At 44.5% G+C, this 23689-nt stretch overlaps 1 protein-coding gene across 5 annotated transcripts in view; it reads left to right on the forward strand.

Moving 5' to 3' along the window:
* Positions 1-278: 278 nt before the first annotated feature.
* LOC111074796 (lysine-specific demethylase 6A) overlaps positions 279-23689 on the forward strand; it is a 165999-nt gene continuing 142588 nt past the window's right edge. For 4 of the 5 annotated variants that reach the window (XM_041596042.1, XM_041596049.1, XM_041596050.1 and 1 more), the window contains exons 1-3: positions 280-390; positions 442-758; positions 16985-17096. In XM_041596042.1, the coding sequence (XP_041451976.1) occupies positions 326-390; positions 442-758; positions 16985-17096 (494 nt within the window). In that variant the 5' untranslated portion in view covers positions 280-325. Of the gene's footprint in view, positions 391-441; positions 759-16984; positions 17097-23689 lie in introns of all 5 variants that reach the window. The other variant, XM_022367740.2, reaches the window with a different exon arrangement.

Here is a 23689-nt window from a genome sequence, read left to right on the forward strand (position 1 = left end):
TATTTCAGCTTCGGTTTAAGCAAAATGTTGCAATGGCTGTTCTTATCCAATACAATTTCTTCAAACTTGTTGGAATATCACAATTCATACCCAAACTTTGTCATCACATGTTTTAAATAAATGGTGTGCTCAGAGTGAACTTTTCTGCTCATGCTAAAAAAAATCCCACCGTTCCCCCAAGATGTACAGTTAATTATATATCGACTATTCGATACTTGTAAGCACTACGTATGTTCTGTCCGGTGATTTGAAAATACCTGTGACAAGTCGCAACAACTTCATTTGTTGTTCATCTCTAAAAACAGTACCATACGATAATAAATAAATGGTTTTAGGCAAAATGATTCAAATTTCCTTTGAGGAAATTTCTATGATCAGAGCCCTCGATAGGTAAGACACAAATTTAAAGTGCCATGAGTTTACTGACAGTTTATATTTCAGCCGATATTTTGGATGTCTTGACTTATCTGATCCTAAAAATTCGGAAATAAAAGCTGTAGTTCAAAAAACTGTAACAACCATACAAGATGATATTGCCTTTTATATCACTAAAAATGTAATTGCTACCAATGAATTAACGTCAAAAGTGTTTGACAATAACTCAACAGGAAACACTACCTACGAAGATAACAAATTGCATGATGTAGAAACTAAAATAATAAGTTTTTTCGAGGAGGAAACATTTTTTAAAGACCAATTTACAAACGCCCTCTGCAAACTTGGTCACTTGCATCTTCTTCTTGGAGAATATTCGGAGGGTAAGTAAATATTTTGAACCTAATTATTGAGACAAATTTGATTACTTCATTATCAAAACAAAAAGATAAATAAAACTAATAATAGTGTTTAGTTAATTCGCAAACACACTTTCACTTGCCAAACAAATAGTTGCAGTGTGTGTGCCTCACACTTTTCAACATTCGGTTGTATGAGTTAGAATGAAGGAAAGCAAAAAATGAAATGGCAGAGACAGAAATTCAAATAATTTCTTTTACTTTCCTTTGAGCTGACCGTACGTACGAAAAAGAAAAGTATGTATGGAGAAACAGACGCCGGTGATTCGGTAAGAATTTTTGTACGCATGTACACAATATGTATTTTATGGATGGATATGGATTTGGATTTGGATTTTGGATATATTGTATTTGTGGTAAAAGTGTATATGTGTAACGCATAGAAGCAATCGTTTCCGACCCCATAAAGTATATATATTCTTGATCGGTATCAATAGCCGAGTCGATATATGCTCTGTGTCTCAGCCATGAAGCAGCGTAGCGAATTTCTGCAGCCTTTTCTTGTTGCTCCCCTGCAGTACGGGTAAGCGATGTGTAAGAAACCACACATCGATGGCAACGTCATGCAGCTCGATGACATAAGCGATGACCTGCCATACGATGGGCTGTTTACTTTAACCACTAACCATACAGTATATAGATGTGCCAGTTCATACAACAAAAGGGGCGCAACCTGAGTGTTCTGTCCCGGCTCCCAGCGCTTCGGCTCTGTGAGGCTGAGACACTCGGGTCGGGAGCTCGGCCGTTCGGCATGTATGACTCATGTCGGGAAGCGAAAGCAAGCTGAGAATTGCAAATGTATGTGTGTAAACAGACACGACAAAATTTTGTATCAATTCTTATTTTCCGAAAACGTTTTGAGTTTCGCTTTGAGTTTCGTTTCCAGGTTACGTAAATGTGTGTGTGCCATGTATTCACACATACTATGCTTGTGTGTGGGCTCTACAATTGTTGGCCGCTTGAATTGGTTTTTCGTTTTGTTTTGAGGGCTGATGTGATGTAGCGACCTATTCAGGGCCGGATCAACCCTCAACCGGGCCCTGGGCAACCATCAATCTGGGGCCCTCCTTTATTTTGTATTTTTATCAGTGGCTATTATATTTTTTATCCATTATTTGGAGTTTTGTTTTTTCAACAAATTTTTCTGTTAGCCCTAGGGGGGCCCTCGGCAACTGCTAATCCGGCCCTGGACCTATTCCCGTCGTAAGACTTCATATTTTGTTGGCGATTATGTCGCTCGAAGCGGGTCGAGACATTGACGAAGCCGAAAGCAGAGGCAAAGGCTAGCCTAAAAGAGAATGGAAGAAATACCCCGCGTGCCCGTCGCAACATCAGCTGTTCAAAACAAAACGAAAAAATATTTTATGAACGGCTTCGTCAATGCCTCGACCCGACCCGCGTCGCTTTCCCGGGAAGGGCCCCGGCCCTTGCTTGCGGGCCCCCCCCCTTCAAAACCCCCCCCCCCCCCCCCCCCCCCCCCCCCCCCCCCCCCCCCCCCCCCCCCCCCCCCCCCCCCCCCCCCCCCCCAACCCCACCCACCCCCCCCCCCCCCCCCCCCCCCCCCCCCCCCCCCCCCCCCCCCCCCCCCCCCCCCCCCCCCCCCCCCCCCCCCCCCCCCCCCCCCCCCCCCCCCCCCCCCCCCCCCCCCCCCCCCCCCCCCCCACCTTTTTTTTTTTTTCTCTTTTCCCTCTCCCTCTCCCCCCCCCCCCTCCTTCCCCTCCCCCCCCCCCCCCCCCCCCCCCCCCCCCCCCCCCCCCCCCCCCCCCCCCCCCCCCCCCCCCCCCCCCCCCCCCCCCCCCCCCCCCCCCCCCCCCCCCCCCCCCCCCCCCCCCCCCCCCCCCCCCCCCCCCCCCCCCCCCCCCCCCCCCCCCAGCGACTTAATTTCCAACTTAAAAAGTAAGGCCTTAATAAGCGATGAATTTCCCTTGAAAAGTAAGGCCTTAATAAGCGATGAATTTCCCTTAAAAAGTAAGGCCCTAATAAGTGATGTATTTAAGTAAAAAATTTTGATTTTTTGATGAAAAAGGCATGGGTAAATTCTGTTTTAAAATATTAAATTTCTTTTATTTATTTTTTTTTTTAAAAAGGTATACATATTCACATTTTTGTGCTGTGTGTTATTTTTTCCACAGAACCTTTTTAGTTTTTTTGATTTTCTCATGTTCAACTGAATCGCCTTTAAAAAAAGATGGGTTAATTAAAATATTTTTCAATTTGTTAACAATGCTCTCAGTAGATCAGCAGTGCATTTACGCCAAAAATAAAACACTCGCCAAGATATGTACCTGTTCCACTCAAGACTCGCAAGAACCAAAACGCAATTAATTTCGCAATATCATATTTTCTTCATTTTTTACAACGCACAATAGACTATTTTTAATTAAATGAAACACTGCACTTACCTGATAATAATTTTGCCCAAAATAAACAAAACCTGCGTCTCACTTTTCACCGCACAATTCTAACGTTGTCGACGCCGACGGCAAAACCGAATTCTGTTACGGCACGAGTCGTAACAGAAAGAAACAAAGAAAAAAAAGATTTTGGTCTGACCGACGCGTCGATCGCGACGTCGACGTCATATTCTACTCGTCTGTCGCAGCGGCAGAGAAAAAAATCCTGAATGACGCGTAGTTGACATTTGTCATCGCTCACTTCTGGTACTGCAGGGTCCTTTCACATACTAACTCACTTTAAGCAACGCATACAGAACCACACTCGATCCAGTTCACACAGGGTTGATACCAGAATCAAACACACACTGGTGAAGTCATGATGCAATTATATAAGGTGGTCTCGTAGGCTGCCGAATCGTTCGGTTTTTAGTCCCTTAACGTTCAGCGCGTGCTCGCTTGTTGAAGAGAAAGCTTTTTGTTAGCATTTTTAAGGGACAAAATCAGATAATTGGGATGGAAGACATAAATTTAAATCAGTTAAGTCATGTTTTCCGTCTATTAGAAGTGTTCGAAAACGTTTAAAAAAAACTTGAAGCCAGCAAACGTCCAACCATACACTTGATAGTTCCAAACATAAACAAATTAAAGAAAACTTGTCTGTCCGATAGCAACGATTATAACATAATTAAATCATTTAAAACATCAACAGTACTTCCAAATTCCAAAATACCACAACATATCTCTTTTCCCTAGTACAAACAAACTAATAAAATTATTCACCAACCGAAAAAAAACAGTCATTAATGTCTGTAAACAAATTTTGACCTCTTTTTTGATAGACACTGTGTTAGAAGAGTCTGAAAAGCCTGCGCCGAACGATGAATTTTCTGAACATATTGAAGTACGGCATGTACATAGATAGCCACAAAGGCCAAGCAGAACAGGAAATAATAGGATATAGAAATATATACACACCCGTGGTGGAATTTTCACAAAGATGTTTTCCCCCTGTTGCATAAAACAAGCTTGAAAATATTTTGCATACCAGCGAGTGGTGTGGCTTCTGAAGGAGCTTTTTCAGATGCCAGAAACTTAATCACCGAAAAGAGTTGCCTATTATCTACCAATCCAGAAAATATAAACAAAATTATGTTTCTTCATGCCAACTTGGTTTAAATAAATACTGTACAAAAACTACATTGCTCTTCCTTATTTTCTTTATTATTTTCCCTACGAACAGTAAAACAAAAATTAAAATATCCTTGCTTCTTTTGTTTCCCATACGTACACAAATATACTCAAAAGTAACGGAAAAAAATAGAATGCATTCGAATGAATTCTAAAACAGCCCTTTCTCTCACTCATTCAATTCGTGCCTTGTCGTTTCAATGTTGTGTGTATGAGTTTTACGTCGCGCACTCACTCTCTCAAACTCTGTTGGGATAGCATTCGAATGCCTGTTTTTTCTAGTTCATCAGATCTCTAGTATGCAAGACAAATTTAATGATAATAAATAAAGACAAAAACATGTAGTGAGAGCGAGAAAATATATGCGTCAGCTTTGCTTATGGCCATATGACATTATGCTTAGTAATCAGATCCAAGAACTGTTTGCCAGCAAACAAATGTTATATATTCTTCTAGCGGCCAGTGGTGTGAGCAGAGGTGTGCACAGAGGTGAGCGACGCCTCCCGTGCCGACCACCGTGAAGAAAAAATGTCTTGAAAACAATATTTGTTTTATATTCATGAAAATTAATAGAAATAATATTTATTTAATTGTCCATCATATAATGCTGCATTAATTAGATTATATTTGTCTTCATTATTTAAATATTTCATTTGGGTTTTTGTTAAATTGATATAACTTTCAAAGGGGGTAGAAACATACCAGCAAATACCTTCGGATACTTTTCTAGTATATACCGACCTTTTTTGTTGTTGATCTGAGTACTGCCTTCCGTACAGAGCCTAGAAAACAGTTTTTTCCCGAAAAAATGTCTTATCAGTTTCATACGAATATCAACACTGATTCTGTTCGTGAGGTTTTTTTCGGATATGAGTACTATCACTAAGCAAACAACACATAGAGGCGTCAAATCGACAAAAAATTGCCTGCATAAAATTTGTGGACGATTGGCTCCCAGGCTTCGGGTCGAAAGCTGATAGCTTCGGCAGGGCATTCAGCTCTCTCCGGGATGAGCCTAGAGAGAGCGGCTTTGCAGCTGTGTCAAATATAAACCGTGTGTGTGTGTAGCTATGCCTGTATTTGTGTTCTCTGACTCATGACGGGATGCGAAAGCAAGCCGAGCATTGCAAATGTATGTGTGTACTCAGACACGAACAAATATTTATCAATTCTTATTTTCCGAAACCGTTTTGAGTTTGTTTTAAATTTTCAGGTTACGTAAATGTGTGTCTGCCATGTATTCACGTCTGACGACGGGCAGAGTGTGTGAGCGAGAAGGAAAATGAGTTGCGTTGTTGTGTGCAGGAGTGGGCAGGGGAAGCAACTGAAAATTAATTTCTTCATTCTGGCTACAATTACACTACTCGACAAAATTGAACTTTTGATTCAGGCTGTGAACCAAAATGACTTTTTCTGATAGATTTCGGGATTTAAAATTTTTTGTAGTACTTTATTATTTTTTTTATGGTGTCATTTTTTTAAGAATTTTTAAAATCTGGTATTTTTTTCTTGGTTTTTTTCAGGTAGTGCTTCTATTTTTCACATAACTTTATTTATTTATTTATTTCAATTAACAATTATCTGCTAATTATGGAATAGGAATAAAAAACAAACTAATTATATATGTACAAGAGAGAAAGGAAAGATACAATTTACACATTTTCTAAACTAAGGTAATGATAAATGTTAAATATAATTTTTTCAAGGGATAATTCGGGGGATATTAAATGGTACAAGTAATTATAATTATTGCATAAAACCCGGAAAGGTTCATGCTGGGAGTAATTAGATCTACATATGGATAATTCGATGGGGCGGAAAGTACGGGTTGGTCTGGAGGGAACCGAAAAATCGATTCATCCCAAAAGTGTTTGGGAGTTCACAATCCCGAGAATGAGCTTATGCATGAATACCACGCCATTGCAAATTCTGCGATGGTGTAAAGAGGGTAAGTGGAAGGAGTCTGTTAGAGTCCCAGTTTAGATGTCTAAGGGCGAATATTAAAAATTGTTTTTGAACGGATTCAATAATAATTTGTTGCTCCTTGTATTGTGGACTCCACACACAAGAACAATACTCCAATATCGGGCGAACCAACGAGACGTACAGTGCTTTAGTTATATACGGATCGTCAAACTCTTTTGACCAACGCTTAATAAACGCTAGAACTCCCTTAGCTTTGTTAACAGTTGAAGCAATATGGCTATTAAAACATAGCTTGTGATCGAAAAGGACTCCTAAGTCATTTGATGTGGAGATTCGATCCAGAACATGGTGTCCTAGAAATTAGGAGACCAAATGTGGTGCACGGCGGTGAAAAGTCATAAGTTTGCACTTAGAATGGTTCAAGAAAAGTAGGTTATTTGAACACCAAATGCTTAATTCATCAAGGTCAAAAACAAATTTTAACGTCATCAGCATACATTAAAGTAACTGAGTGCAAAATAACTTGGGGCAGGTCGTTCACAAACAAATTGAAAAGAAGCGGACCTAAATGACTTCCTTGAGGAACTCCAGAGGTTACTTTCACAACATTCGACAAGACATTGTTAAACAAAACACGCTGTGTGCGATTCGACAGGTACGATGATATCCAATTTACAAGATTTGTGGGAAAACCTAATAAAGAGAGTTTATGGATCAGCAAAGTATGATTAACAGAATCAAAAGCTTTACTGAAATCTGTAAAAATGACGTCAGTCTGCAAGCCACTTTGAAATCCTCGGTTGATTAGAGACGAGAATTCTAAATGGTTAGTAGATGTTGATCGATGTCTAAAAAACCCATGTTGCGTCGGGGATATAATGCTAGAACATGCGTGTTGCAATTGACGAGTAACAAGGTGCTCGAGCAACTTCGGAATGGCAGATAGTTTAGCAATACCACGATAATTTTCGATATTAGATCTGGACCCTTTCTTGTGAAGAGGAATAAGGTAGGATTCATTCCAGATCATGGGGAGGCGAGAATGCTCCAAAGATAAATTAAATAAGAAGGTCAAAGGATGAGATAGGGCTTAAGCGCAGTATTTTAAAATACAGCTCGGAACTTTATCTGGACCCGCAGAGAAAAAGATGTCAATTGATGACAACCCTTCGAAGACTGTACTTTCATCAAGGAAGGGAAGAAACACGTTATAAACATGAGGTAGATGATATGGATAACTGAAGGGAAGAAGGGAACGCGTTAGACTTGCGTTTTGAGTTGACGAACGAAAAGAATTTTTTGGGGGGAAACAATACGGTGACTTCAGGGACGTAGGTATCGAGGGCAGAGTATAATTTTTCGTAAAACAGATTGACAGTAGGCTCTATATGAGATGAGGACTGAAGAAAGGACCAATCAACTTGCGAGAGATGTAGACAAAGATCGATAAAATTAGTTTTGCGAAAACATTTTATTCGACTTTTTGAAGGTAAAACGGTGTTAGTAATAGAGACCTCGAAAAATATAGATCTTCGGATCTTCAAGAAAAAATATCGGATTGCCTCTTAAAACCGTTGTACGAGAGGCATCGCTGACAAAGATGAGATCTAACAGTCTATCTCTATTATTTCAAACAGAGTTAATCATGTTGACTTTCAGGTAGCAACATGTTTGAATCATCCTGTTGCCAAGATAGAGATGGGATGTTGAAGTCACCCATAACTAGTATCTGATCAGCACAGCCTAAAGCCGAAACTACAGATCGAATTGCAGAAAGGTGGTTCAAATAAACACCGGCATCAGATCTGGGTGGGATATAAGAACAGGTCAAAAAGATATATGCTGTTCCAATACGGATTTTGACTGCAACGAATTCGATATCATGGATGTTATTGAATGGAAACAGCTCGGATGCAAATGCTGTTTTCACTGCAATAAGAACCCCACCAGCGAATGATGGACGATCCATTCTATAAGTGGTGAACTTGTGGACGAGAATTTCGTGATCGGAGACAGAGGAGTTAAGCCAGGTTTCAGTTATGGTCATAGCGTCGAATTCAAAAGAGGCACTGTCCGTATGTATTTTAGCCAATTTACCTAAAAGACTGCGTACGTTCTGATATTGGATGGAGAAATGGTTCCTTAGTTTTTCGAAATCTTAGGGAGAGTAACTCGAGGATTCTGGGTAGAGTCTCTAGGCAGAAATTCATGCATAATAGTGTGCTCAGGCCATGCAGCCGGTTCCAAAGCTTTGGATACAAGAGAATCGGGAAGAAGAATTTTGAAAGATGAGATATTACGCTTATGTGTAAAATTAAATTTAGTTATAATAAAGTTATCCGGCGGCGATTGAAGATAAGAGCTTAGATGTAGTTTGACATCATCCGGTGTGGCTTCGGGAATAAGACGAGAGACAAAGATTGCTTTGCGGGGGACCACCGCGCTGAGTGGAACACCGGAAAAGCGAGCTGGTGGAGCTACTCCTAAAAGTCTCAGGGCGGGAGCTGAGGTAGTATCTTATATCTTGTTGCATAGAACTTTGCAGTTCTGAAAAGCTGACAAACGCAGCTATAAATCCGACCCAGATCTTTTGTATCTGCAACTTAACGCCTGGAAGATATTAAGCTTTCAAGTTCAAATTTCATAATTTTTTGCGGTATTTTTTTTTAGAAATTTTTACTTTAAAAAGGTGCCTAATGCAACTATAAATCATAACCATACACTTTGTATCTGCTCCTTAACGCCTGGAAGATATTAAGCTTTCAAATTTAAATTTCATAATTTTTGTGCGGTATTTTTCCAAAAATGTTGACTTTAAAAACTCGGGAAAAGTCGAAAGAAAAATGTTTTTTGGCATGCATTTTTAGTTTTAGATAGACGCATTAATTAGGCGTCGTCTAAGGTATTGTTCATTAAAATTTATGGATAAACGGTGGAGCTAAAATTCGTTAACCAAACCTAAAAAATGAAAAAATAGACAAAATAGACACTATGCAACCAGATATAAAATACTTAAGTTATGTGAAAATAGAAACACGACCTCTGAAAAAAAACAAACAAAAAATACCAGATTTTAAAAAATTCTTAAAAAAAAAACTACACCATAAAAAAAAAACCATAATTCGTTAAAAATTTTTAAACCCCGAAATCTATAAGAATCTAAATTTTGGGCCACAGCCTAATTCTAGTGTTGAGTAGTGTTATGATCCCATCTGATTCAGATTCGGCAATCTGGTAGATATGGGCATTCTCTACGTCGCCGCGATCGGGCCCACAGTCGCCTTTGTGGGGGCGGCGTTCCATGGTCGGACATGGCCCAGCGCCCGCCGGCGTCAACCGCGGCAGCGCTGGCCATCGCCGGCTATTGTGCTGTCAGATATATATCCTTATGTATATATACTTATATACTCCCCGCGTACACACATCCACTACCACAACAATACCCTACCCGGTCGGGTTCGGGAGTGCGTTGGGGTTGCGAGTATGTTGAGCCTACCAAAACGAAAAACCAGAAAAAAAACTAACCTCGTAACGACCAGCGCGACCGGCCGCCAAATAAAAGTCAGCGGTGTGTAATCTGTCTGACGTTTATGTAAACCCGGTGTACTTTGGACCCCCTAACAAACGCTTTGTAAATAGTGCGATGAATCCAGGCCAATCATCGTCTTTAGCTGGAGTTGGCCTCAAAGTTGAATAAATTAAATAACCCTCCAACTTTACTTGTGTGCGTCTTATGACCTTAGCCACCATGTGGGGGCGGTTGGGCTACTATAACCATAAATAATATGCGTACAAAAGCGGGGTAACTATAACACTACCCAAATTTAACATATCCCCGCTGTGGACCAAAATGACTTTTTCTGATAGATTTCGGGATTTTAATTGTTTAACAAATTATGGTTTAGTTTTTTTTTTCAGAATTTAAAAAAATCTGTTTTTTTCATGTTTTTTTTAGAGGTAGTGCTTCTATTTTTCACATAACTTAAACAAAAAGCAAAACATCCTTCAATCGCACTTCTGACACCAATTTTTATACCCGTACTCAAAAAAGAGTATAGGGTATATTAGATTTATGGTAAAAGTGTGTGGGCCTTCGGCGGGCTCGTCGCGGGTCGCTACGAAGGGTTGAGTGCTCGGTTGGGCTGGCTTGAAATGGTGGCAGTGAGTGTGGAGGTTTGTTTCGTTGGTTTATTCAGTATCTTCCTTAGTCTCGTTGTTACCGGCGAGTGTGGTGCGCTGGGGGCAGTCAGTGTCGTGTTCGGGCTGTGGACGCCCACCGGCCGATCTTGGCCCTTTTAAGCAGCTGGCGATCGCACCTGAGATCCGGAAATAATTAATTCTTGCTGACTTAAGTTTATTGGATAAAAATAATTGTGGGGTGTGGTAACTAGGTCGAAGCTTGGTGCTTCGTTGACAATTTTTAGTGGGTCAGGGTGGTTTTGCTGATGCTGCATCCCGGAAGGTGCAGTTGGGAATTGGGTATTCGGTTTCAAAATGAGTTTTTCCTAATTCTGCATCGCGGAAGTTGAGTGGTAAGTCGATAATTTTTTGCTGGCTTGACTTATTGTGAAATAACGCAAATGAAATTTCTTATGTAGGCCGTCGATTGCGAAATGTCCCAAGAGGTGGGGTGTTTTAAATTAAGTGTGGACAAGAATGTGCAGAGTTGTTGATGGAGTGGGTGATGGAGAGATTTGTGGCTTCGCTTGGCGGGTGCTGAGGTTCGCCTTTTTCCGGGTTATCCTGTCCTTTGGCTTGTGCCGAGTCTCCGGATTCGTCGCTGTTAATCTCGTCACTTTAGCGTGGCGTCGGTAACGTTATATTTTCTACTGCTGCTGTGATCGTGGCCTTTCTGCTGTTCTGGCTGCTTTGTAGTTGGATTTTGCTTGATGGGTCGATTATCCCATATGACGATGGTTTTCTCGGCGATGTCTGACGTCCCGTGGAGATTAGCTAACTTTGGTGGTTCTTTGTCCAGGCATTCCCGAATCTGCGGTGCTATGTCGGGTGGCCAAGGATCCGTGGGCAGTTCTGGCTCGTCTTCGGTGGGATCGTTGGCTTCGGAGTCAAATGGCTGGCTGGGGTCTTCTGGTAGGAGGGTTGTGTCGAAGGCGCTGGGCGTTTCGATTCTCCGTTGGTAATCGCTTATGTGGGCGATGGTCGGGGTGGCGTTGGACGTGGGTAGAGTAGTTTCGTAGGTCTGGTGGAATACTTGGGTGGTATTGTGTCCAGACTGGTGCATGAACTGGCTGGTCTCGACGATGTCTCTGTTGTTAGACCAATGGCTTGTTTGGGCGACGAGGATTTCGGACATGGCTCGGTGCATGGTACTAGGAGTCACGTCGGTACGCGGAAGGTACGGTGGGTGGCGTCGGCCGTAGGTACGAGAGGGCGGCGGTCGGTATATCGTGGGGTTATCTTTCTGGTTTACGGGCCCGCGTTGAGGGGCTCTGTGGATATCACTTCGATTATGGGTACGATATTTTGGTATGCCGGGTGTAGTACTCTTGTTATACTACAGCCAGACTGGTACTTGAACAGGTGAGTTGCGATGACGCCTCTGGTATCGCAGCAACGACTTGTTTGGGCGAAGAAAATCTCGGACACGGCTCTAGGCATGGCTCGTGGCATGGCGCTAAGAATCATGTCGGTACGCGGAAGGTACTCCATTGTGTTGGCGAGGATCGGTGTGGCGTCGGCCGTGGGTACGACAGGGCGGCGGTCGGTGCATCGTGGGGGCATCGTCCTGGTTTCTGGGCCCGCGTTGAGGGGCTCTGTGGATATCAGTTCGATTATGGGTCCCGACCAGCGTGGGGTTAGCGTGGCTGTCTCCCGTGTTGCTGGGCTGTCGGATGGTGGCTGCCGTTGTCCTTGTTCGATGCTGGTGGTCGGCTTTGAGGGTGTCCGTGCCTTCAATTCTTCCGTTGTGGCTTCTGTGCGTGCTTGCTCTGTTGCTTGTCTTGGACCTGGACTTCTTGTGTCGAGCGCCGGGTTCAAGTGTGTTTGTCTCGTGTGTGAGATCCTCGTGGTTTGTTTGGGATGCTTGTTCCCTGTTGTTGGCCTAGGACGCGGTTGCTCCGTAGTGACCTTGGGACTCGTTTTCCCGATTGCTTGTTTGCGGTTTGCTGGTGTTGACCTTGGATTCGTGTTCTCCGTAGTGTGCCGTTGCTTCGTATTGGTTGCGATTGGTTTGGGTGTCAAGCGCTGCGTTGCCGTGTGGGTGCCGTGTGCGTTGTGGTAGGTCGTGGACGTAGGTTCGTTGCGATTTGTTGGGGTTTCTGGTATCGGGGTTCGGCGTCTTGTACGTGGATGGTAGTAAGCACGGGTTCAGTGGGCATGGGGCGACGGTCTCGTAGCTGTAGCAGCGTGGAGCCGCATTGGATCGATGTTTCGGTGGCACCTAGGAAGTCCATGCCGACAATAACTTGTCCCAACATGTTTGGCAGGACCAGGAGCGGGATTTGAACCTCTCGTTGATCCAGCTTGATGTGCGCCAGTAGAACTTGTGAGATCTCTCTGACCGAGCCATCGACCAGGCGTATGCGGACGCATGCATCTTGCAGGTTGGTGTTGTTGTCTAAATGTCAGGCGAGGTTTGCGCTGATGAAGCTTTTGGATGCCACGGTGTCGATTGTGGCTTCCGTTGCGTGTCCTCCTATGGTCACCATCGCGACTATCCGGCCGTTGCTTACGTGTAGAGAGTTATTTGGTCGCGGGTTTGAGGAGGCGTCGTTCCCGGCTGATCCCGTGTCAGTTGGGGACGCATGTCGTTTCCCGACGTGTTTTGGCGGCAGTAATTTGCGGTCCGTGTGCCGCGTTTGCCACATTCCCAGCAGAATAGGATGGAGGGATTATGGCAGTCGTATGCCGCATGCCCCGCTTCACCACACCGCTGGCCGACAGGCTACGCGTGGGTTAATGATGGGGGTCGTGATCATGTGATGGGCTACGTCGGGATTCGCCGTACTGTTTGGGGACTCAGAAATGGCGTCTGGTGCGAGTCGCAATTCCTCTGACGCCGGCCTTGCGTATCTTGGCGTGTTACGCGGGGGTGCAAAGTGGTCGGGATGGTCCGCTCTTGGATGCTCTCAAACTCGGTGGCCAACGTTGTGAGCTGTGCTAAGCTTTGTAGTTCGTGTCGCCGCACGTACATCTGGTATGCTGGCAGAGCGTTGTCGTAGATACTGTTCAACTCCTTGGCTGCGTCGTACCCGGCGTGGTGCATGAGTAGCCGTATCTCGATGAGGTAATCCTTGAACAATTCTCCTCCCGCTTGCTTGCGGGCCCGGATTCGGTCTTCCAATTGTTCAAAATACCGTGGCGGCAAGAGGAAAGTCAAGAAATCTTGGCGGAAATATGCCCATGAGCTGCCTTGCAGTTGGCTGGTGCGGTACCAGCGACTGGCCCGATCGGTGAGAAGCTCTGTCATAGCCCGAGGTAGCTGATTCGTGTCCCCCCATATGAGAGCGCACGTTCTTCGAATAGTTCCAGAAATGCAAGTGGGTCGTCCTGTCCGTCGAACCTGATTCCCCATTTCCGAATCTGTTCCGCGATGTGGGCGGTGTGCTTGTGGTGGCGTCCATCAATGGAAGAGTCCATGGCTGGCACGATCCTCTATGTGGGCGAGCGCTGGTCTCCGTAACTGGAGGTCTGGGCAAATCGGCTGGCCCGGGTGTGCCCGGCTTTTGGGTCGGTTTTCCGCTTGTCAGATGTCCCTGGAGTGGTGGGCATGGGTGATCCGGAGCGTCCTGCTGGTTTGGCGTACTGCCGTTCGAGGTCTGCTAGTCGAACCCAGGCGTCCTGCGAGACTGTTCTGGCGACTAATGCTTCGAATCTCTTTCGTCGTTCCTCGACTGTTCCTTCGTTGCCAAATCCGAATTCCTCGGCCAGGGCTTCCAGCTCGTCCCGCCTGAGTTTGTAGATCCAGCCGGTGGGGACTCCTGGATGGGTATGGTGTCCCTCCGGGTAAAATTCGTCGGGTTGCCCGGCTCCGTGGACTTCCATGGTGGGTTTCTGCGGTTAGTGTTGGGAATTGGGTATTCGGTTTTAAAATGAGTTTTTGCTAACTCTGCATCGCGGAAGTTGTGTGGTAAGTCGATAATTTTATGCTGGCTTGCTTGACTTATTGTGAAATAACGCAAATGATATTTCTTATGTAGGCCGTCGATTGCGAAATGTGTCAAGAGGAGGGGTGTTTTAAATTGTTGTGTGGACAAGAATGTGTAAAGTTGTTGATCGAGAGTTCTTAATTAATTGTGTGCGTTGCTTAAGACTATTTTATTTCCGGAGTTGCTGACACCGCTATTTGTGGAGAACCGTGGCTAGAGCTATGGTTCGTTAGCTCTGTGTATATCAGTTTGATTATTGTCTCCAGCCAGCGTGGATGCGCTGACCCTCCGCCGTTTGTGACGAGACATGGCTAGAACCATGGTTCGTTACAATCGACACAATGGAAAACGAACAAGAGGCTCTAGAAATAGCAAATCTCGTTCGCAGAGTACATAAGGCCGGCGGCATCGGAATTCGAAACTGGGCATCAAACTCTGACAATTGCAGTGCATTCGAAAGTTCAATTCGGTGACACAGAGAAGATCCTCAGTATGTATCGGGAACCCCGTTCTGACCGTTTAAAGTATGCTCAGTTTTGCACATCTTCGACGAGACGTTTTGGCTGGGAGTATCACTCCCACCCACTAATGCAGCAACGGACGAAGAGCTACCTCAAGCTCTGTACGATTGCAGACGACAGTGGAAACGCCTTTTACCAAAAATCCAGTCGCTTTAAATTCCCAGATGCTATTCTCAAAACATCAAGACGGTAACATAAGTGGATCTTCATGTGTTCATCGATGCCAGCGAATACGCAACGAAATGAACTGCAGAGACGACGCTACCATACTACCAAGACGAAGCTATATTACATTTCTAATCGTAAAGAACTACCACGAGGAGCATCATCATATTACATTCGTATTACATTCCGAAACTTCGCGGCTTATACAAAAATGTACGCAGTGCATGCCAAAAAGGCAAAAACGACTCATCAGTCCCAAAGCCGCCACAAATGGCACCAGTTCCACCAGCAAGATTGGCCAGCTCTGAGAAACCATTAACTGAGAAAACATTAAATATACCGGCGTAGACTACTTCGGTCCAATTCTCGTAAACTTCGGCAGGCATAAGGAAAAGAGATGGGGAGTTTGTTGCTTGACACTCCGTCCCGTGAACTTTGAGATCGCTCTTCATCAATTACACCCGCTAACATTCGTGAGCCTAGACTCGGCTGGACTTGCGTCAGCGCTGGAATCAAATTCAGCTTTTCAGTGACAATTTCTGGAAGCGTTGGGTCAAAGAAAAAACACCGGTCCTCACCAAACGCAAAAAATGGTTTGAGAAGTCCGTTCTAATAGTCGTCGGAAGCGTTGTAATTGTTGTGGATGAAAACCTGCCCAGGAACCTATGGCCAAAAGGACGCATTATCAACGTAGTCACAGCAAGAGATGCTTTTAAGCAACTTTAAAATATCTTTAAAATACTTTTCCCCAAAATACGGTCAGTCTAAATTATTTTCTATCGATAACCAATAGACATAGATGATTTAGCTGAGCTTTTTTCCACTTTATATGCAATAAAGGTTAATTAAAAGAAGTATAAAATAACCAAAAGTGCGTTGGATTCCTTTGGAATTGGAAATTTGTCTTGCTCTAAAACATAGGAACGACACTCTCGACTTCGCCGGAACACACGCTATTTATTTCCACATAGGGTAAAAACTGGCAACTCTAGATTTTTTAAGCTGATCTTTTTTTTTACAAGAAGGGGCCGGGGGGCCTTTTCCCCGGCCCCCCCCCCCCTTTTCCACTCGTCAGTATATACATTTATTAGACTTATCATTATTTTAAACGAAAAAAAAAATGTTACATTTACATTTTTTTGCTACATCTGATATCTACATCTACATATACAATGTCTATTCTACATCTAACATGTAGTTTGTACATGTTCCATTCATATTCTACATCTCCTCCGCTAGGGGTTGCTCGCGCACTGAACGCGGCAGAGTGTGCGAGCGAGAAGGAAAATGAGAGCAACTGAAAATTAATTTCTTCATTCTGGCTATAATTATGATCCGATCTGATTCAGATTTGGCAATCTGGTAGATATGGGCATTCTCTACGATACTGCGTTTTAGTTTTATCGTATCTTTAAAACTGTGCCTGCCACAGATTTTCGTCCTTTGTGTGGGCGGAAGGGGGCGGGGCGAAATTTTGAAATACACTTGTAGCAGTGTGATATCACATGAGTCTGGAAACCAAATTTGGTTTCTCTAGCTCTTATAGTCTCTGAGATCCAGGCGCTCATCAAGACGGACAGACGGACATGGCTATATCGACTCGGCTATTTATGCTGATCAATAATATATATACTTTATGGGGTCGGAAACGTTTCCTTCTCTGCGTTGCACACATCCACTTTTACCACAAATCTAATATACCCCTTAACTCTTTTTTGAGTACGGGTATAAAAACAATCTTACCTACTGGATCTCTTCATTTACTGGCGCTTTTTCTGTACTATCGCTTCAGTAAGTGCTCTCGTAAACATAAGTCACATTGACTCTTTTACAATCAAAAATTCAAGCTTCATTCTAAAGAGATAAAATATCATTAATCGTTTCAGCTCTATCAGCCTACCAAAAATATTTAAGATTCAATCGGAATAATTATTGGACAAATCATGAATTTATTTATGGAATAGGAGTTGCTTACTTTAAGCTTCGCTGCTTTAAATGGTAAGCAATAATTAAACTTTCTGTTGTTTTTATAGCCCAGTACCAAAGACTAAAGAATATAAAACAAATAAATAAATATATTGAGAAACGGCTGAGCTAAAATTGGTTGACCACATCTCTGCAAATCACATTTTACCGCTTGAACAGTTGCTGCCCCAACGTTTTGGGCCCTTTCATAATTTTCTTCAAAATCTAAAGCAAAGTGTTTCTGTCCAATTTATAGCTGCATTTATTAGCTGTTCAGAATGGTAAAGTTCATTACAACCAAATGTAAGATACTTAAGCTATATAAATAAAATCAGCGCTTCCTCTGAAAAAAGCTTTAGGAACAGAAAAATAATAGTGTTCTGTTAAAAAAAAAAATTCTGAAGTCCAGAAACCCGCGCTCACTTACCTCGAAGCGTCGAAGCAAATTAAAATGGAATTAATTCTTGGTGCTATATCTTTGTAATTTTATAGTCTTTGCTACTACTCAGATCGACGAAAACATTTACCGTTCAAACCAGGGATGATATTCGTATAGAATCGATAAGAAATCATATCTGTATTTTGATATTTCCTGAAGCACGCGCAAGCCGGCTAGAAAAATGTAATAATAAAAAAAATTAAAACAACCAACTAAATTGAACTTTTTTTTCCTCAAGGATAAAAACCGACTTTTCTGATAGATATGGGACTTTAAATTTTATTTAAAGAGTTATGGTGTTTTTTTCGATGGCAGAACTTTTTCTTTAAGCCTGGTACTTTTTTTAAAGCTTTTTTCAGAGGTACCGCTTCTTTTTTCACATAACTCTAGTATCTTACGTCTGGTTGCTATTTTGAAAAGACAATTAAAACAGCTAAAAGTTAAGCCCAAACACTTTGTAATTTCAGCTTATATAAAGAAAATAAAAAGCATTGAAATGCAAAAATTTTGATTTTTGTGCGGTATTTTTTACGAATTTTGTTACTACCATTTGGAATGAGTTAGATAAAAAATTTGGAAATCCATCGTCTGTTAGTAGTTTTATTTTGGCAGGTAACGCATTGATTCGTCTTCCTTATCCAGTGCTTTAACAAAATTTTTCATTAGTCCCAGCTTAATTTGTAATGATGGTAAAATAACGTTTTTAAACTTCACGAGAGCTGCATTCTGTATGTTGTAATTTTCCAAAGTATGTTCCTCCCATTTTGGCCAGAGTTTTGTTGAGTAATGCTGCCCTCTAGCTCTACTATCCCATAGACACAGGAAGCAGCACACTGCTACAAGTGTATTTCAAAATTTCGCCCCGCCCCCTTCCGCCCCCACAAAGCACGAAAATCTGTGGCAGGCACATTTTTAAAGATACGTGTTTGAGATGCCAAGCTTTTTTGGCACCTATATTTATCCAAATCAGTTAAAGACCTTGATTTAAACGTTATAATGTTTATTTATTCCGGCGGCTAGCTGAAGCCAATTGCTCGCTCTTTTGCCCAGCCAGATAAATGTTCACAAGCGGGGGTTCAGTATGCAACCTATGCGGCGAGAGATTAGCATAGAACTACTTGGGCCACGACGGCCGATCAATGCAAGAGCCGACGCAGCAGGTGCAGAGCGCCCTTTAACAGGGAGAGCGCAGCAGCACTGCCGAACGCTGGGGACATACATAAGCTTAGGTTTCGATACTCTTATACTAGTTACAGCTACATTTAATATTGTGATAGACGCTTAAGTAGCCGCTGGCCCGAACATACTCCCCCGTTGGAAGCTCGCCTTTCAACTGACTCTCAAGGGCAGCAAACACAGCCGAGTAACGGCCCTCCTGATGGTTCCTGAAGCCGTCTTCAAATCAGCCACGCGGCCTACTCCATCCTTGCCTTTGACGACGTCGACCACTCTAGCCAGTGGCCAACGCATTGGAGGAAGATTCTCATCCTTCACCAAGACGACATCGTTGACGCAGAGGTTTTTCGCAGGCGTACGCCACTTCGAGCGCTCTTGCAAAAGAGTCAGATACTCTTCGCGCCAACGCTTCCAGAATGTCTGCTGCAGTTGAGTGACCCGCTGCCAACCATCCAGACGGTTGTAGTTGAGCTTCGTTAGGTCAGGCTCGAGAATTGACTGATGCGGGCCTCCCAAAAGCAGATGAGCAGGCGTCAACACATCCAAGTCATCAGGATTTTCTGAAAGCGAGGGCAAAGGGCGAGAATTAACAATTGCCGCGATCTGGCAGATCAAGGTGCGGAGCTCGTCGAAGCTAAGGATGGATGGCCCAACTGAGCGGTACAGGTGATACTTTGCGGACTTCACGGCCGCTTCCCACAATCCGCCAAAGTGCGGAGAGCGCGGGGGATGAAATGCCAGTGATGGTGTCAGCCAAGCAGGATTCATGGACTTCTTTCATGTGCGAGTCGCTCAGGAAAAGCTTCTTCAGCTCCAGAAGCTCATTCTTAGCGCCAACGAAATTTGTAGCATTGTCCGACCAAATATGGCTTGGCCTTCCTCGAGTGGACGTAAAACGTTTCAGTGCGCCTAGGAACGATGCGGTGGTCAGATCTTTAACAAGCTCCATGTGTATGGCCTTAGATGTGAAGCAAATAAACACGCTTATGTAGCACTTGATCGGAGGCCTCGTGCGGGTTTCTGATCGGTAGAAAAAGGGTCCACAATAGTCCACTCCAGTTACTTCGAAGGCCCGCGATCCTTCCAGACGCTCCTTACAAGCCCCCATAATGTGCTCAACCATGCGCGGCCTCGTCCTGAAGCATCTTACACACTTGCTAACCGCTTTCGAGACGGCTTTGATTCCTCCAATAGGCCAATATTCTAATCGAATTTTAGCAAGCAAGGCGCGAGGTCCGGCATGGAGGTTCCGTTGATGATAATAGCTTATCATTGCAGATGTTACGGGATGTCCCTTGGGCAAAATAAGCGGGTGCTGAGCATTAAACGGGAGCGATGAGTTGCCGAGACGACCTCCAACTGACGGATCGATGAACGGAGATAGCGAACTGATGGAGCTAGACTTCCTGACTTGCCCATTGCGTCTAATCTCCTTTATGTCCGACCACAAACTTGCCAGCTGAACGTGTCGAACAAGAAGATGCGTTCCTTGCTGTATGTCAGAAACCGTGAAACCGTGCCTAAGACGATGAACGAATTTATGCATGTAGGCGAATGTGCGCTGCATGCCAAAGAAAGAATTAGCAAATTTGCATCCGGACGTGAGATCGGCATGTGGAGACGCGATCAGCAATACACGCTTGCGAAGCTCAATGGTCGGAGTTTCAGAAACGGCAGTACAGGCCACCATCCTAGAACCTAACAAAACAGGGCCTGAAACCACAGCTCTGACTGGATGAGGTAGCTGGGAAGCGAGCCTCTGGAGAGGATATCAGCGGGATTCAACAATGTATGAACATAGCGCCATTCCATGCCTGCGTCAACTCCTGAATTGTTGCCACTCGATTTGCCACGAAAACCTAAATTTGGCTGGCTCATCCCGAATCCAAGATAACGCCGTAGACGAATCCGACCAGCAGTAAAACTGACCTGGGAAGATTCCCGTCTCCTTTAAGTTGCGCATAACCTTCGCAAGCAAATGGGCTCCACTCAATTCCAGCTTTGGAATCGACAATGATTACAGTGAGAGACTTTGAGCACAAAACATTGCTCGACGACTCCCCTTGCCTGGACACGACATATATGCAAGCACCATATGCTTCCATGCTGGCATCACAAAATCCATGAACCTCTACAATTGTGCCGGAATTATGGACAACGCGAGGAAAGGAAATGCGAGAGATGCTTGCCAAACTGTTTCTCAGGTCAATCCAAGTTGAGTGCAGCGCTGTCGGTAGGCTTTCATCCCAGTCCAAATGTTCTCTCCAAAGCTGCTAAAGAAAGATCTTGCACCTGACAATAACAGGATTAATCAATCCAAGAGGGTCGTAGAAACCGCAATAGTTGACAAAACCGACCGCTTGGAGGGCCTTGAATTCGAGTCCAGCGCGGACAAGGCAAACAGCAGCTGATCCGACCAGGGTCCCAAGCTAAACCAAGAGTTTTGGTAATGTCGCTTCCATCATGAAACCGTAGAAATTTCTCCACGTCGTCCTCTGGAATTCCATCAAGCACCTCCTGGTTACTCGAGCACCATTTTCTAAGCTTAAAGTTACCGCAAGACAGTAGACTTGAAGTTTGGCGCATCTTTTCCTTGACCTCTGCGACCGAGTTGCCGCCAGAGATGAGATCATCAACATAGAACTCCTGTTGAGAGCAGCTGAGCCAAGAGGGTAGGGATTACCTCGTCGATGGCCAGCTGGTGCATTGCGCGGACCGCTAAAACGATGCAGCCCTCGTACCGTATGTGACGGTGTCTAATGTGTAGCCTGAACCTCGGACTGGATGGAATCCGCCATAGGATACACTGTAGAAAATTGTCGGGCGGAGATACCTTTACGCAGCGGTACATTTTACAAATGTCACCAGTGAGAGCGACGGATATATGCGGAACCGGATCAGTATGTTAAACAATGCTGGCTGAATAACAGGACCTGTCATCATCACATCATTTAAGGAGCATCCAGTTGATGTAGCTGCAGAGCCATCGAAAACGACACGGAGCTTCGTCGTGGTACTATCCTCCTTTAAAACGCAGTGATGAGGCAGAAAATACTTGCAGAGGCTACGTGAGTCAGGATGGACTTTGGACATATGCTTTAAATCAGTATACTCCTTCATAAAAGCTGAGTAACGCTCCTTGAGCGCGGGATTACGATCCAGTTTTCGCTCCAAGCTGAGAAATCGTCAATACGCCTGAGTATAGGACTCTCCCAAGTGATCAGCATCATGCTTTAAAGGCAGTCGAACAGAGTACTCCCCTGATGGCAACCGTGAAAAGTGGCTTACGAAATGCGCCTCACAATCCGCTTCTTCCTTTGTACTCAAGCTAGCCTCCGCACAATTCTCAACTTCCCAAAACATACGAAGAGTTCGATCCAACCTTGCATTCATTCTATCCTCCGAATCCGGAGAATTTTGGGTTGCCAAAAGCGACGAGCTTGATACCCTCTGTCCACCACCAGATACGATCCACCCAAGCCGGGTCTTCTCAGAAGAGGCAATCCATCTATGAGCTTGATTTGCCCTACGCAGAGAAGGTCATAGAATATGCTCGCGCCAATGAGGAGGTCTACTCGCTGAGGATTAAAGAATGCGGGATCGGCAAGCTGAATGTTGGAGGAATGTTCCAATCGGCTACATTAACTGCCAGACTTGGTTGGCTATCTGTGATTGTGGGTGCGATGAGAGCAGTGAGTGTGGTCGAATAGTCCGAAGTGCGAGACTGCATGCAAATGCTGACGGTGGATCCCTCAGTGGACACGCTAGTATCGCCCAGACCAGAAACAAGGCAGACGATTGAGTTCTCCTAAGCTGAAGCTGCTGGGCGAACCTGGAGGTAACGAGATGAAGCTGAGATCCTGAATCTAGAATAGCGCGACAAGGAACCAAAACGCCAGATCGATTCTTCACCAAAACAACAGCTGTGGCCAGCAGCACAATATCGGAGTGGAGACCTTGGGCAGCAAGAGAGGTAGACGCATGAGACGGCACACTGCTGGCAGAATCCTGAACCGGCGTAATAACTCCTGGTTGTACTGCTCGTTCTGGAGGAGAACCAGCTGGGGAGCCTTGCGCTATAGATGAGTCGAAGTGCAACAAGGTATGATGCCTCCTTCCGCAAACTCTACACTGGCCACCTGTGCATGCACGAGTCCGATGACCCGATTTTAAGCAGTTAAAACACAGTGACAGCTTCTTCACTTCTTTGTGACGCAGAAAAGGAGATAAGTTTGTGAAGATGCTGCACGAGTATATTCCGTGGCCCGCTGAATGGCAGAAGGGGCATCCAGACGGGTCGGCGGAAGAGTTAGAGGCAACAAAGGTTTTCTTAAGGTGTGTAGACTGGCTTTTTCCCACCTGAGCGCTACCAGCGTGTGTCGCTATAGCGATTGCACGTTCTCCATCTTCTGGCATCGCTTCTCCAGGAAATCGTAGATTCCCCAGCTGTGGGTATCCTGTCCGATGACGCAGTCTCTTCCCACTTGGTTTGGGTCTTCTCATCTAGCTTTTGCAGCAGCATGTGGATTATCATGCATCCAGATATCTCCTCAGCACTTCCTAATGTCTGCAGGGCGCGCGTATGCAAGTTGACTGCGTCCGAAAACTCCCGAAGCCTTTTAGCTGAATGCGAATCTACCTTCTTGAGCCCAAGAATCTCCTTGATGTGTGCCTGGAAAACAAGTCGTTTATTATTAAAACGTCTGCTAAGTATGTCCAGAGCCACACGATAATTGGCACTGGAGAGCTCCAACGATCGAACCGAATCCAGGGCCGCATCCGAGAGACATGAGCGAAGATGTTGGAACTTCTCGATTTCACTGAGATCTGCATCCCCTTCGATGACCGAATTGAACATGGCAATAAAATCCGCATATTCCACATAGCCACCGGAGAAGCTAGGTAGCTTCAGCTCAGGAAGCCGCTGCTTGTGAGCCATGATGATGGTATGACCTCCAGAGCTATTTGGCATGCTAGTGGAATGAGCAGCTACGCGCAAATGTCCTAGTTC

The sequence above is a fragment of the Drosophila obscura genome, unplaced genomic scaffold, assembly GCF_018151105.1.
Source record: "Drosophila obscura isolate BZ-5 IFL unplaced genomic scaffold, ASM1815110v1 contig_139, whole genome shotgun sequence".
Taxonomy (NCBI): Eukaryota; Metazoa; Arthropoda; class Insecta; order Diptera; family Drosophilidae; genus Drosophila; species Drosophila obscura.